The sequence below is a fragment of the Mandrillus leucophaeus genome, unplaced genomic scaffold (assembly GCF_000951045.1).
Source record: "Mandrillus leucophaeus isolate KB7577 unplaced genomic scaffold, Mleu.le_1.0 Scaffold181, whole genome shotgun sequence".
NCBI lineage: Eukaryota > Metazoa > Chordata > Mammalia > Primates > Cercopithecidae > Mandrillus > Mandrillus leucophaeus.
The window spans coordinates 1,642,863-1,659,018 of NW_012101821.1; the positions used below are offsets into that span (position 1 = coordinate 1,642,863).

At 37.8% G+C, this 16,156-nt stretch overlaps 1 protein-coding gene across 1 annotated transcript in view; it reads left to right on the forward strand.

The window, feature by feature from the left end:
* The window catches only part of SEC24D (SEC24 family member D), a 118,118-nt gene extending 102,790 nt beyond the window's left edge, over positions 1-15,328 (forward strand). Inside the window, exons 20-23 of the mRNA XM_011977605.1 lie at positions 3,158-3,337; positions 6,663-6,854; positions 9,647-9,736; positions 14,489-15,328. Of these exons, the coding sequence (XP_011832995.1) occupies positions 3,158-3,337; positions 6,663-6,854; positions 9,647-9,736; positions 14,489-14,629 (603 nt within the window). The 3' untranslated portion in view covers positions 14,630-15,328. The remainder of the gene's footprint in view (positions 1-3,157; positions 3,338-6,662; positions 6,855-9,646; positions 9,737-14,488) is intronic.
* The last annotated feature ends 828 nt before the right edge of the window (positions 15,329-16,156 follow it).

Genomic DNA, 16,156 nt, shown 5'->3' on the forward strand with positions numbered 1-16,156 from the left:
AAAAAAAAAAAGACATATAACTAGAAACTAGAAACAAGATAAATTAGGCTGGGTGCAGTGGCTCACACCTGTAATCCCAGCACTTTGGGAGGCCAAGACAGGAGGATTGCTTGAGGCCAGCAGTTGAAGGCCAGCCTGGGCAACATATCAAAACCTCCACCTCTACTAAAAATAAAAACTTATGCAGGTGTAGTGGTACATGCCTATAATCCCAGCCACTCAGGAGGCTGAGGCAAGAGGAACCCTGGAGCCCAGGAGCTCGAGGATGCAGCAAGGTATGATTGTGCCACCATACTCTAGCCTGGATGACAAAGTGAGACCCTGTATCTTTAAAAAACAAACAAAAAAAGCAAACTTTAAGGCTTATAAGGCTTACATAAGCAATGTAGATTATTTTTAGTAAATCTAATAGCTCACTGTTCTGAGCTTAAATATATTAATATCATATGGGAGTGCATTGATTTCAAAAGGCAAGTCAAATGACCTTAACTGCAAAATAAGCTTTTCAAAACAAAACAAAACAAAACAAAAAACCTTATTACCACTTCTGTCACTTCAAAACCTAAAGAAGAAGAGAATTTTCCAAATTCAAGCAAGCTCAACTTACATGAATTACTGCTCCCACCTCACTCATACCTTACTCCCAAAGAATAATTTAGTTATTTATGGAGGGGGTCGGTGGGGTAGGGAGATTTTATAGTGGTAATCTGTGGCACATTTTCTTCCTCACCTCAAAAACATTGAATAAGACTGTCTTCTTGTTTTCTTTCATTCTTTAACTCCATTTTTTTTGTTTTCATGATTAGATTTTCCTTCTCATTTACCACCTGTTTTTCTTCCCTCTGCCTCCTACAATCCAACCTCCTCTGATGAGACTTTTTAGTCGTAATAGTGTCATTGTGGGCCAACCTCCCCCCTTTGTGGTATTTAGGATCACAGATTTCTGAACTCGTTTAATATGACCTCATTAATTAGAAGCAACCAGTGACATTTCAATCTGATATTTTAAAACCAAACGGACATGCTTTATACAGGAATCTAAGAACATTCTTGATCCTTGATCTTTATAACATGTAAAATGCCTAACTAGTAACTAGATCAGAAATAGCATCGGGGCCACATGGCTCTGGAATATGACCATGATCTTGTTCCTACATCTTTTTATCATAGTTTTCCTTGGCTGAGAAAGTAATCCAGTACCAAATGTTGTTAAGTGAAGATATATTATGCTAGAGAAAAAATTAGAAGAAGAGGGTGTTCTACTTTTAAGAATAAACATACATTTAACTGTCCTTGGTTCTTTGAAAGGAGATTAGAAGTTGATAGGGGAAACAAACTGCAAAGTAGAATCATTCTGAAATATGTCTGCCTGAGCCAGTTAGAAAGTTCTATCCCACACATTCCTTACTTAGTACATCATGAGAAGAGACTTATGATATAAATTTAAGTTGCAGAATAAATTCTCACAGAGCCCTCAGGGACATTTTCTTTTCAGTGTGGATTCTGATAACTGTATATCCATTTTTGATCATTAAGGTAGAAAGCTAAGCCAGGGATGGTGGCTCATGCCTGTAATCCCAGCAGTTTGGGAGGCTGAGGCGGGCGGATTGCTTGAGATCAGGAGTTTGAGACCAGCCTGGCCAACATGGCGAAACCCCATCTCTACTAAATAAACAAAAGTTAGCCAGGGGTGGTGGTGCATGCCTGTAATCCCAACTACTCAGGAGGCTGAGGCAGGAGAATCACTTGAACTTAGGAGGCGAGGTTGCAGTGAGCCAAGATTGTGCCGCTGCACTCCAGCCTGGGTGACAGAGTGAGACTCCATCTCAAAAAATAAAAATAAAAAAAAAAGAGAAAGCTAAAAAGAAACCATTTGGTTATAGATTAGATATTTCATTTATCTGTTTGCAAGTTATTATTATCTCGTATGTATAATTTTTCTTTTGGATATGTCCTTGTTCACTGACTTGTGCTATTAAGTTGAAGGAAGTGACACTCAGATCAAACTTGATTATTAGCTATTCTTACAATATTGATTAAGGAGAAAGTTAAAACAATATAGGACATTATCAGGACATTATCTATAATTTCTTAAATCATCAGGTTGTGTTCCTAGAATTGCTGCATTGTGTTAGGTTGTAGTATCTCACAAGGGCATATACTTTGGGGCAGTTAGATGAGGTCATGTGAGCCAAAGTTAGGATGGAGAGAAGGTACAGGTAGATTATGAAGGTGGAATTAAAAGGATTTGTTTATTAATTGAGGGTAAAGAAATACATGAATTAGGGTTCATCTGGAAGTTCTACACTGAATAGGAAACATGGGAGGAAGAACATGTTTGTGGAATTGTAGGAGTTTGATTTTGCAGGTTATCATTTGGTAGTGACATATCTAAATGCATGAAGCATTTCCTTTTTTAATCTATAATACTGCAATCTCTTTATTATGTTTTATGTATTTATGTCTATCCCCAGCGAACTTCAAGCATCTTACAACGTGGACTATGCCTTATTCCTTTTTATATCCTTGACATTTTGAACAGAACCTATGACACAATGGCATTTAATATTTGTTTGATGAGTTTAAGATGCATGAAAAGCATAAAGGAAGAGATATCCTGTGGGCAGTTAGAAATGCTATTCTTGAAGTGGAAACATAGGTTAGGAAAGAACTTTTTAAAAAATTTTATTAAACATGTATACATCTAAACATACATATATATGGTACATCCTATGTGCTAGGCACTATTGTGCTTTACAGATCATTTAATTCGCATAACTCAATTATCATGAAGTAGATATACTATTCCATATTCAGCTTAAAAAAAAAAAAAAAAACCTGAGAAAAAGACAGGGTAAGTAATTTGCCCAGGGTCTCACACCTGCTAAAAGACAGAGCTGGGACTGCATCCTAAGCAGTGAGCGGGTAGTGCTGATAACACCTACACCTACACTAGATAAAATAAAAACAACTGCTGCTCTTTGAATGCCACTCTCTGCCAGTTACTGTGTGCTCTAGGTGCTTTACATGGTTTACCAGTTAATCCTTACATCCTTACAAGTTCAAAAGCAAATGATGTTTCAGTCTTACAGATGAAGCTCAGGGGATTATTCTCAGTAAAGATCAAGCATATGAAACAAAAAATTGTCTTTTTCAGCTTATTCTACCAGATTCCATGAAAGTATTGCCAGTGTACATGAATTGCTTGTTGAAAAACTGTGTGCTACTCAGCAGACCAGAGATCTCAACAGATGAACGAGCATACCAGAGACAGCTGGTCATGACCATGGGTGTGGCTGACTCTCAGCTTTTCTTCTACCCACAACTTCTGCCCATAGTAAGCATGTTGGGGTGGTGCATTTCCTAGAGGAGGCTGGAAGGGAATCATATTTTGTGCTTTCCCATATGTTATATCTGAAACATGTTGTTCTTAAGAGGAAAGTTAAAGTCACAAATGCCTTCAAAATATATGGTGTGGGATTTCAAGCAGGGGCTCTTTCTGCAAGTTGCTTATGTGCATCAGTATGTGCTCATTATGGTGAGGGGAGGGAATCTGAGGAGTTCTGCATCTCCTTCAGTCTGTTTTCAGCACAGAAGTTAGGGCATCCTGTTAAAATAATTATCAGCTCTGGCCGGGTGCAGTGGCTTACATCTGTAATCCCAGCACTTTGGGAGGCCAAGGCGGGCGGATTGCCTGAGGTCAGGAGTTTGAGACCGTTCTGGCCAACATGGTGAAACCCCATCTCTACTAAAAATACAAAAAAACTAAGTCGGACGTGGTGGCGTGCACCTGTAGTTCCAGCTGCTCAGAAGGCTGAGGCAGGAGAATCACTTGAACTTAGGAGGCGAGGTTGCAGTGAGCCAAGATTGTGCCGCTGCACTCCAGCCTGGGTGACAGAGTGAGACTCCATCTCAAAAAATAAAAATAAAAAAAAAAGAGAAAGCTAAAAAGAAACCATTTGGTTATAGATTAGATATTTCATTTATCTGTTTGCAAGTTATTATTATCTCGTATGTATAATTTTTCTTTTGGATATGTCCTTGTTCACTGACTTGTGCTATTAAGTTGAAGGAAGTGACACTCAGATCAAACTTGATTATTAGCTATTCTTACAATATTGATTAAGGAGAAAGTTAAAACAATATAGGACATTATCAGGACATTATCTATAATTTCTTAAATCATCAGGTTGTGTTCCTAGAATTGCTGCATTGTGTTAGGTTGTAGTATCTCACAAGGGCATATACTTTGGGGCAGTTAGATGAGGTCATGTGAGCCAAAGTTAGGATGGAGAGAAGGTACAGGTAGATTATGAAGGTGGAATTAAAAGGATTTGTTTATTAATTGAGGGTAAAGAAATACATGAATTAGGGTTCATCTGGAAGTTCTACACTGAATAGGAAACATGGGAGGAAGAACATGTTTGTGGAATTGTAGGAGTTTGATTTTGCAGGTTATCATTTGGTAGTGACATATCTAAATGCATGAAGCATTTCCTTTTTTAATCTATAATACTGCAATCTCTTTATTATGTTTTATGTATTTATGTCTATCCCCAGCGAACTTCAAGCATCTTACAACGTGGACTATGCCTTATTCCTTTTTATATCCTTGACATTTTGAACAGAACCTATGACACAATGGCATTTAATATTTGTTTGATGAGTTTAAGATGCATGAAAAGCATAAAGGAAGAGATATCCTGTGGGCAGTTAGAAATGCTATTCTTGAAGTGGAAACATAGGTTAGGAAAGAACTTTTTAAAAAATTTTATTAAACATGTATACATCTAAACATACATATATATGGTACATCCTATGTGCTAGGCACTATTGTGCTTTACAGATCATTTAATTCGCATAACTCAATTATCATGAAGTAGATATACTATTCCATATTCAGCTTAAAAAAAAAAAAAAAAAAACCTGAGAAAAAGACAGGGTAAGTAATTTGCCCAGGGTCTCACACCTGCTAAAAGACAGAGCTGGGACTGCATCCTAAGCAGTGAGCGGGTAGTGCTGATAACACCTACACCTACACTAGATAAAATAAAAACAACTGCTGCTCTTTGAATGCCACTCTCTGCCAGTTACTGTGTGCTCTAGGTGCTTTACATGGTTTACCAGTTAATCCTTACATCCTTACAAGTTCAAAAGCAAATGATGTTTCAGTCTTACAGATGAAGCTCAGGGGATTATTCTCAGTAAAGATCAAGCATATGAAACAAAAAATTGTCTTTTTCAGCTTATTCTACCAGATTCCATGAAAGTATTGCCAGTGTACATGAATTGCTTGTTGAAAAACTGTGTGCTACTCAGCAGACCAGAGATCTCAACAGATGAACGAGCATACCAGAGACAGCTGGTCATGACCATGGGTGTGGCTGACTCTCAGCTTTTCTTCTACCCACAACTTCTGCCCATAGTAAGCATGTTGGGGTGGTGCATTTCCTAGAGGAGGCTGGAAGGGAATCATATTTTGTGCTTTCCCATATGTTATATCTGAAACATGTTGTTCTTAAGAGGAAAGTTAAAGTCACAAATGCCTTCAAAATATATGGTGTGGGATTTCAAGCAGGGGCTCTTTCTGCAAGTTGCTTATGTGCATCAGTATGTGCTCATTATGGTGAGGGGAGGGAATCTGAGGAGTTCTGCATCTCCTTCAGTCTGTTTTCAGCACAGAAGTTAGGGCATCCTGTTAAAATAATTATCAGCTCTGGCCGGGTGCAGTGGCTTACATCTGTAATCCCAGCACTTTGGGAGGCCAAGGCGGGCGGATTGCCTGAGGTCAGGAGTTTGAGACCGTTCTGGCCAACATGGTGAAACCCCATCTCTACTAAAAATACAAAAAAATTAGCCAGGTGTGGTGGCATGTGCCTGTAATCCTAGCTACTCGCGGGGGCTGAGCAGGGGAATTGCTTGAACCAGGGTGGTGGAGGTTGCAGTGAGCTGAGATAGTGCCTCCAGCCTGGGTGACAGAGCAAGACTCCGTCTCCAAAAAAAAAAAAAAAAAAAATTTTGTCAGCTCGAATCACTCCTCCGCTCAAAACACTCCAGGATTTCTCATCTCAGTAAAAGCCAAAGTTCCTACCATCCTGGCCCAGTGCTGTGTGTCCTCCCCTCCCCTCCCTTCTAGAAATTTTCTGTTACTCTCCCTTTCCCCATCCCACTTCAGCCATGCTGGGCTTTGTGCTGATCCTCAAGCACTCCAGTCGGGCCCTTGCTTTAGGACCTGTGCACTAGCTTTTCCTTCCATCTGAAATGGTCTTCTCTAGTTGTCCCCATGGCTCCTTCTCTTACCTCCTTAGGTTACCTTCTTAAAAGTTCTTGGGCTCCCTAGACTACCCTAGTTAAAATTGTCCCCACCTTTACCAGCGACACACGCCATCCCACTTTCCTGCATCTTTTCTTCATAACTCTTAACACCATCTATATTCTGTATATTTTACTTATTTTATGTCTTGTTTCTTCCTGCACAAAACCATTTGCTGCACAAGGTGGGGATTATTGTCCAATGACTGGAATAAAGTCTGGCACATAATAGGTACTCACTAAATATGCACTGAGGGAGTAGGGGGAGAAAAAAGGAAAGGAAAAGAGATAGGAAGGAGGGAAAGGAAGGGGAAGAAAGGAGTTTCTAACTCTCGTCTGTGCCTGCCCAGCACACGTTAGATGTCAAGAGTACAATGTTACCTGCTGCTGTTCGTTGCTCTGAGTCCCGTCTTTCAGAAGAAGGAATATTCTTACTGGCTAATGGCCTACACATGTTCCTATGGTTGGGAGTAAGCAGCCCACCAGAACTGATCCAAGGAATATTTAATGTGCCATCTTTTGCACATATCAACACAGATATGGTAAGTATTTTTTTCATTGCTTTTTAAAAATACTTTTGCAGTATTTTTATTCATTGCACATAAATAAAAACACTTGTGGTAATATGAAAAATAATTTTTTTTATTTTTCATTTTTTAAAATATTTTATTTTTATATTATATTTATATTTTATTTTATAAAATTATTTTTCATATTACCACAAGTGTTTTTATTTATGTGCAGTGAAGTATTATAGAAAGAAAAATAATAAGGCATATATTTCTGTATATGAAAGAATTTCATGTTTTGATCAATATCAATTAGCTTGTATAAGGTTATTTGTATACTTTCAAACAACTAAAATATGTGACTTTAATAGAAAATGCTAATACTTCCAGATCATTAACTGTGTGCCAGTCTCTGTACTCTAAATACTTAAATATACCATTTCAGTTAATTGTCATAACAAATTAGTGAGATGGATATGATCTCAACATTTTACAGAGGAATCAGTTGAGGCTTGGAGACAAGTTCCTTCAGGTAATAAAATGGCAGAGGTGGGAACTGAATTCAGTTCTTATGCTCTGGATTCACCCCTGGTGCTGAACTGCATACTCAAAAGAATGTAGAAATCTTTCATAGGTGTTTGGCTACAGACTAAATCAGATTACTGAGTTAACAAATAATAATTCCATAAAAACAGACTATACACCCCTTTGTTGCAATAACAAAAGAAATTGTGAGTTTGATGTTAAATTAATACAAATGACCATTTTAAAGTATCTTAGGAAAACCCAGCTTATAATTTGTACAAGAGTCAACATTTATTGCAAACCTTATTTGTAGACCATTGTTGTGTGAGCATCACTGCCAGACGGCCGTTGTCTGACTCTGATAGTGGATTCCAGTAGAGCTCAGCAGATAGTTTCCTGAAGCCTCACTTACGTTGTGGCAAGATGGCTTAAGTCTAGTTGTTGAACCCAATTGTATGAAGTACGGTTTATCAATATATAAATTTTCTCGCAGAAGAGGCAGGATTAAAATTCAAGGCCATGACAGGTGATCAGTTTAGAGAGCTGCATATTCATTAGGAATGTCAAAAGTGTATTTTTAAGAGAATTCAAGGGTATCCATATTCCAGTTAGAGATTGGTTTTAAGATGAAGATTTGGAAATTGATATCTGCATATATTTGAAATTAAGAAATGATTATAAATGCAATTTAAAAAAAATTCAGTAGGCAAAGAACTATGAAGAATTTTTATATAAAAGTTAAGGAAGCTTCCTCTTGTAATATATTGACATAGTAAATGCTGAATGCATAGTTGCTGAACTGAACATCCACAGGAAATAGCCAGTGTCTCTATCACAAGGCAGCAGATTGGTAGGTCTGCGCTTATATCAGTATACCGGTATTTCCTTGACTTTCATCAACAAAATGAAACAAAGTTAAAAACCAAATGTAAGCTACTTTCTTTTTAGAGGCAGTTGGCACTTTAAAACATATACATGAAGAATACTTACATTGTTTGTTGAATAAATAGATCTACCATAATATGCCACATAATGCATATAGGGGATGGGAGTGTGAATATAAATAATGAATTTTTTGTTTTCCTTACTCCTGTGAAAAATATTGACCATAAACTTTTCCTGAAACTTGAGGTTTATGGTGAAACATTCTAACTCACATGTTCTCTGGCTAACTCACGATGATGCATTGGCTCTTGGCATCTTCTTGCTGAGAAGCAAACATTAGCATTTTACTCTGTCTTAATGGAAGAAATGTAAGTCAAAATCCTTCATATCTCCTGGATGCCATGTGCAGCTGGATTGGCCTGTAGACCACTAACCAGATTTCTGGGATATCTAAGAGGCTGCATTCCCTTTGAGAAATCAACATTTGGTAGTTTGTTTTAATGCTGGAACAGTAGTACTTGGATGGAATTTTCCATCCACTGAAGGAATAAAGTACATTCTTTTCTCTCACAACATAGCCTTGAATCTTGAAAAGGGATAAAACTTTCACAGGAAGTTGTTTGCATAAAACATATACTATTGTCTCTTGGTATCCATGGGGAATTGGTTCCAGAACTCTCTATAGATACCAAAATCCACAGATGCTGAAGTTCCTGATATAAAATGGCATGGTATTTGCATATAACTTGTGCATATACCCCCATATATTTTAAATCATCTCTACATTACTTATAACACCAGCTGGGCACAGTGGCTCACGCCTATAATCCCAGCACTTTGGGAGGCTGACGAGGGAGGATTGCTTGAGCTCAGGCGTTTGAGACCAGCCTAGGCAACATAGTGAGACCCTCTATTAAAAAAAAAAAAAAAAAAAAAAAAAGATTACTTGTAACACCTAATACACTGTAGAATGCTATGTAAATACTTGTTGAACTATATTATTTACAGCATAATGACAAAAAAAACCCCCAATATCCATGCCTTTTCAGTACAGATGCATTTTTTCCAAATATTATTTTTGTCTGTTGTTGGTTGAATCCATGGATGCAGAACCTATGGATACAGAGGGCTGACTATGTCTGTGCTGTGTCACTTCAGTGATGTGCATGTGTCAAATTCCAGAGGAAGAGTTTTTTTCAAAAGACAGAAATTGTCTTCTGTCATTTATGGTAATGGGTGCCAATAATAATTTTTACTGCATTTTCCCCACAGTTTTGGTTTTCAGGTAATGAACCACACCAATATTCAAGTACATGGTTTTAGAAGGATGTTTGTAACATTATGCTAATCTCATATTGCTACTTCTATCTAAATGTTATAAACTGTACTAAAACTTTGATTTTCTTAAATTTAAGACATTGCTGCCTGAAGTAGGCAACCCATACTCTCAACAACTCAGAATGATAATGGGTATTATCCAACAAAAGAGGCCATATTCAATGAAGGTAAGAAAGCGATTTTATTTTTCCCTTTATTCAAGTGTTAAAAATTTCATTAAAGATGTAAAATGCACACCCCATGTTTTTATGAAGTGATCTTTGATTTTAAAAACTCACACCATCACAAATCTAAAATAAAAGTTAAAAAAACCCTCACATTAACCTCTAAGTATATCTACCTACTTATCAGTCACAAACATAAACAGCTATTACCATGGGTTAACTATGGGGTATCTTAGTCAGTATTAACTTCATGATTTAATAGCACTTGGTATCATTAACAGACTTGGAAATGACTTTTCTTCTGGTGCCTAAAATTACTTAATTATAGAAGTATCATTTAGAATATTTGTAAAATTTGATTTATTACAATGTTTAATTTATGATCTCTGAAAAGTTTTGTTATTCCTGTCCTTCCAAACCCTTCTAGCCTTTTCTGAGTTTGAGTAAAAAAATTTAATATGTCTAGAACCCAAGAAAAATTATATCTTGTTGCCACCTTCCAGATACTTACTTGTTTTCCTTCCCAAGCTCAATATTAGAGTCTCCTGGGATCTAGAATGTATAGATGATGATGTGCTGTGTAACACTGCTTACTGAAGAGCTATAAGACACTCACCTGGAGGCACGTGTCTACAAGTGCCAGGGTATTTATGGGGCCAATTGTCTCCTGAAATGTAAATGTGATGTCAATCTAAACCAACATTCGTAACTGTGAAAGTAACTCATGCATGCAAACATCAACTTTAGGTAGAGCTTAGGTAAATTGAACTTAGGTAAATCTGGATGAATATACAACTTTTCTAGAACAGTTTTCACACCACACAGCACCTATGTGGGTTCAGTTTAAGCCTAGAAACATGTAACCAGATCTTGAGTCCAATGAAATGCAAATTGAAAGCCACTAGTATTTAGAATGCACAGCAATAATGATTCACCTTCATCCCAGCTGCAGCAACTGCATCCCTCCAACTGGTCATTTGCAGAGAAGAGGCAGGACTGAGCATGGAGATCATCCTTGTGCTCAGTAGTTCCTCCTTCAGGGAAAAACATTAAACTTTCTTCTGCTTTCTCCCACCTGTTCCAACCTCTTACCAAAGTTATGTCAGCTTTGGTTATAAAACCATCTGGGGGTGAGCTTCAAATATTACATGTGAATAAAATATTAAACACCTGTGTGATAAAACAATTATTAGCTTGAATACTTAAAGAATCATATTTTCTTATGTACTACCTGCAAATGTATCCCTCTGTTCATAGAGTGCTATCTCTATAAAGAATTTGAAATATTTAAAATCCACAGACGTCAGAGTTGAAAGGAATCTGGGAGATTACCTGGCTTCCTATACCTACCTGCACATCACAGACATGAAAGTGAGGCTCAAAGGAGCTGACTAGCTTGGTCAGGGTCTCACAGCTGGATCATAGCAGATACAGGGCTTGTACTAGCTGCTTAGTCCCAGGGCGCTTAGCATTCCACCTTTTCTCTGACACTTGAAAACTGACTCAACAAAGGAAATGAAAACATATTTTTAAAGGGTTAAGATTAAGTAGGAGAAAAGAGTTGGTATGGAAGGATCAAGAATAATAAAATCAAATCGAGAAGGAACTGCTACCTTCCAGATTATGCTAATTACTTTTCCAAAAACTCAGTCCTCTTAGACCTTATTGTCTGATTATTCTCATACATGTGGGGGAACAAAAAAAAAAAAAAGATTTCTACCACAGTATGTCTACAGATGACCGAAACCAAGTGCCTTCCTGATAAATTCCAGTCCTGCCCTGCACGGTTCTCTGCAAATGTTTTTTATTCTCTCTCCTTTCACTTGTATTGCCTAGAGTATTCCTTTACCATTGGCCCTTCTCCACAGTTTACAAACTGTTCAAATCTACCTTCATAGAAGTTGCCACTTCTCCAAGATTCTGCTTCCCTTTCCTCATTCATTCTACAAGTATTTATTGAACACTGGCAACATCCCAAACATTCTACAACCAAGCTCCTTGAAAAAGTCTCTATTAACTGCTCTTTCCTTCCCATCTCTCCAGTTCTCAGTACACTGCCAACTTGCTAAAGACAATTGATTCTCAATCCTTTTACAGCATGTACAAGGTTGACTACTTCCCCAAATGCTCTCCTGTCAGCTTTTAAAACATCTCCTGCTCCTGATTCTTCTTTCTCAGTGACTCTTTTTCATTGGCTTCTCTTCATTCATCTGCCACTTAAGAGTTGGTATTCCCCGAAGGTTGTACCATGGCTCTTTTCTCGCTGAACATGTTCTACCTGGGCCTTCCTAATCACTGCCATGCTTTAGCGATTCCCTGTGAGTCAGACAATGAAAGATGAGATTGGCTTTTGAAGCACATTAATTCTTTAAGACCTCTGGTAAGGTGACCCAGAGAATGTCACATTCAGAGTTAGCCAGTCTTCCCTTGGAGAGGACACACAAGAAGCAAGGAGGTGACAAGCAGTGATTATTTTAATGCTCTCCTCCTTACTCTATAGGGCCATCCCCCTCTTCAGAAATGTAAAGCGGGGACATAAAGACGGATCTACCAATCCATACCAGCATGCTTTCCTTTTATTGGTGTGGGTGTGCCCCTTGAAGAGACCATCACTGTGTCAAGACAGGCCAACACCACTTCCATGACTCCACTCCCCTGAGACCTTCCACTATACTTTCTGTGTCATCCAGACATCTGTAGACAGTCAAATGGTGGGGTAGGATATTAATCACTGTAGTTTAAAGCTAAGTTTCTCCCAAGGCTGAAATCCAGTCCCTGTTCTACTTACCACCTCAGCTCATAGCCAGACACTTTGTCAGAGGAAGTTGTACAGTGAGCACCACACAAAAACAAAAACAAAAACAAACCCAAGTGAATGGCAGCAATAGGAAATACCTCAGATGAGCAACCTGAACTTATTTCTATTAATTTCCATAAAGAAAGTAAATTCTAAAGAAATTGGAACTTCAAGTCTTTCCTCCTTCAGTGTCTTATCCTGCCCAGTCTCAGCCCGAGTTGTGTCAGAGGCTAGACCCACACTGCCCCTACCAATCATGGACAATAGTAAAGTTGTAGTGGTATGTGGGAGAGGGTGGATAAAACATAAAATGAAAAGAATCCTGACTTCAGGTTCATCAGGAGGCAAATCTTAAACTTTGGAGCATGTAGGAGTGGAATCTGCCTATGCACACAGCTATTCCAGTGCCAACTCCCAGTACCTAGAGCTGACATCCAAAAGCCAAGGCATCACACATATCTGCATCCACATGGAATTAGCTGAGTTGCGGCAGCAGCAGTTGTTCTTACGTATTATTATTTTTACTAGGTCGGGGCAATTTAAAACTTAACAGACTTGGATCCAGGCCAAAATGTTATAAAAGAAAAAAGCAAGTGGTGGTGACAGAATTATTCTACCTGATAACTAAAAAGCATAGAATGCAAAAGTAGGGAGGGCCCTGCCCTCCTAGCCAAAATTGCACATACCTTCCCCGCTGCAGCTGGTGAAGGGGCTAACTGCATGTGCTTCCCTATTGCAGGCCTTTCTGGTGGGTTTACCTCCTGAGAGGAAGAAGTGAGAAGTACCCTGGCTCCTCTTAATTATATAGGACGCAGGTGGAGAGGCACCGTTGTGCATGTATAGATCAGTTAACCCCACCTGTGGCGCAATAAATATGAAATTCTAACCATTCAGATCATCTACCTTGACTTCCTCAAATAGGAATACAGGTGTAGAAAGAAGGGCTCAAAGTGTTCATGACAAAACTGGCTCTCTTCTGGGCTTCTTCCCTGTGGGCTTCTTCTAGAACGGCACTCTCCAGTAATGCAAATGCATATGCAATTCTGTGTTTTCTGACGACCACATTTAAAAAGAAAAGAATCATTTAAATAATTAATTTAACCCAGTATATCCAAAATATAATTTCTAATGTAATCTATATCAATTATTGAGATATTTTTACATTTTATTTTTCATACTAAGTCTAGAAATCCATTGTGTGTCATATATTTACAGTACATCTCAATTTGGATGAGCCACATTTTAAGTGCTCAATAGTATGTGTGGCTGGCTGTTGTACTGGACAGCACAGGTCTAGAGAATCATGATGAGCAAAGGACAGAAGTTCTCCCAATTTTCCCTGCATGTTAACCTCTCTAGCATCTCCCCCATCCACCCCCTTTCCACCTCCACTGCTCTAATTCAGAACCTGATCATCTCCCACCCAGACACTTCAAACCACTTCCTATCTACTGTCCCTGTCTCACGACTGTATTGTACATACTGCTGCCACTTAATTGTCTCATTTCATTCTTCTGCACCTTCACTGGATCACATTTCCTACAGAAGCCCAAACTCATTATTATGATAATTTGTCCCTTTTAGAAGCCTGTGATAATTTACATGCCAGCCATAATTGTATCTCTGGTACATGGTACATGTATTCCAGCATGGAATACTCTCTAGCCCTACCCCTATCCTTTAAGGCTCAGGTGACAGTTACTATCATTGTGAAGCCTTTCCCATAACACTCTGCTTAGGTTTCATTTTTGCCACTTAAAATTGTATGTCTTGGGTTTCGGGGTTTCGGGGTCCATGCCTCTTTCCACTCTAGATATTAGGCACTTTCCCATAATCCTCCATGGCCTCACACATAATAGACATTCAATAATGTTTGCCAAAATTGAAATAGACAAAATTGAGCCATTTTCAAATAATGTTTATAACCAGGTGCTGTTACCGTTTGGTTTTTTCCCTAGCTCACAATTGTAAAACAGCGAGAACAGCCAGAAATGGTTTTCCGACAGTTCCTGGTAGAAGACAAAGGACTTTATGGAGGCTCTTCTTATGTGGATTTCCTTTGTTGTGTTCACAAGGAGATCTGTCAGCTGCTTAATTAATTGAAACTTCTGTCACTGATGTTGCATTTCTAAGGAGATAACCTCCTTCTTGGTGCCTAATTTTCTAGATGATAATAGGCTAGTTTTGATTTCTTGCTCATTTTCAGAATAACTTTTCAAGAAGAGATGGCATTTAGAACTTCAGCTTTGGTGCTCAGGTATAAAAAGCCAATTAAGGTACAATGGTACCATAAAGGGAACAGTCTGTTTCTGATTGCACAGTTTCTAATTTTTAAAACTGATGTGGTTTGCATTTCATAAAAGGCAAAGTTTACAGAACCATAAACATTCTCAATTTTCTTTCTTTGTGCTAGACATATAAATTATTTCTCAAACTGTATAGATTTGGGGTAAAAAGTTGTCTCAGTTCCTCTCCCAATTGCAATGAGAAAAAAAAAAGCTTAATTTTTACATTATACCTAATTTTTTAAGACCATGTAACTCCATTGAACACATTTTTCAACTTAAGGTTTGCATAGCAGACTTTTAATAACCTTGGGATTTATCTGGTAGAGCAATATGTGTTCTACTTTTTTTTTTCATAATTATATATTGTGTATGTTAAAACTATTTTCCAGTTGTTTTGTCTATAAAACTGTCTTTATCAATATGCTTAATGGTTCTTTGTACAATTTGGAAAGTTTCTACCTGTATATAATGGATCTAAACAATATCAATAAATCACTTCATATACTCTTAGTAGGTAGTTTCATTTATTTATTTATTATGTATTTTTAGGTCTTAAGAAATAAGAGTAGTATTCAAAATGTCTTGGCAAAAAGTTGTTTGGGTAGCTCACTAAGAACAAATTAGGAAAACAAAATTTTCTTTTTTCGTTGAGGGTTAAGGAGTACTAGGCAATAAATCTAAGAAACATCATAGTGTGCTTGAGAAAGGCATTTCAAAGTTCTCTAATATGTTTTTGTGGGCAAAATAAATAGAAATAGGCTACGTGAAACCATTATTAATGAATATGACTAAACCTAGGAGAACGATTTTGAGTGATGTCACAAAGGCATCTGCCTCTACCTGCCCTATTCAACTTTGTTATCAATTATATGAATAATAATAGATAAAATATATTGAGTACATATCATGTCCCAAGAACTGCACTATGTTTTTTGTGAACATATGCACATGTATTCTTCACAGTAACCCTGATCCTGTTATCAACCCCATTTACACATGAAGAAACAGGCTTGACTTAAGTACCTTGTCTCTGATTATATGGCTAGTAAGGTTTATTTATAAATTAGATGTCATGAAGTAGGTAGAAAAACAAATACAGACAGTGACAGGACTAAAATCCCCCCATGTTAGTCAACTGGCATGTTGCTTCAGCATCAACTTGGATGAGTTTAACATCATCGACTTGGATGAGTTTAACATCATCAGCTTGGATGAGTTTAACATCATTAACTTGGATGAGTTTAACATCATCAACTTGGATGAGTTTAACAAGAAGAAACGTAAGTTCCTAGACTTGTGTCCAAAAAACAAATGCATATGCAGGAGATCGTTCTTAGA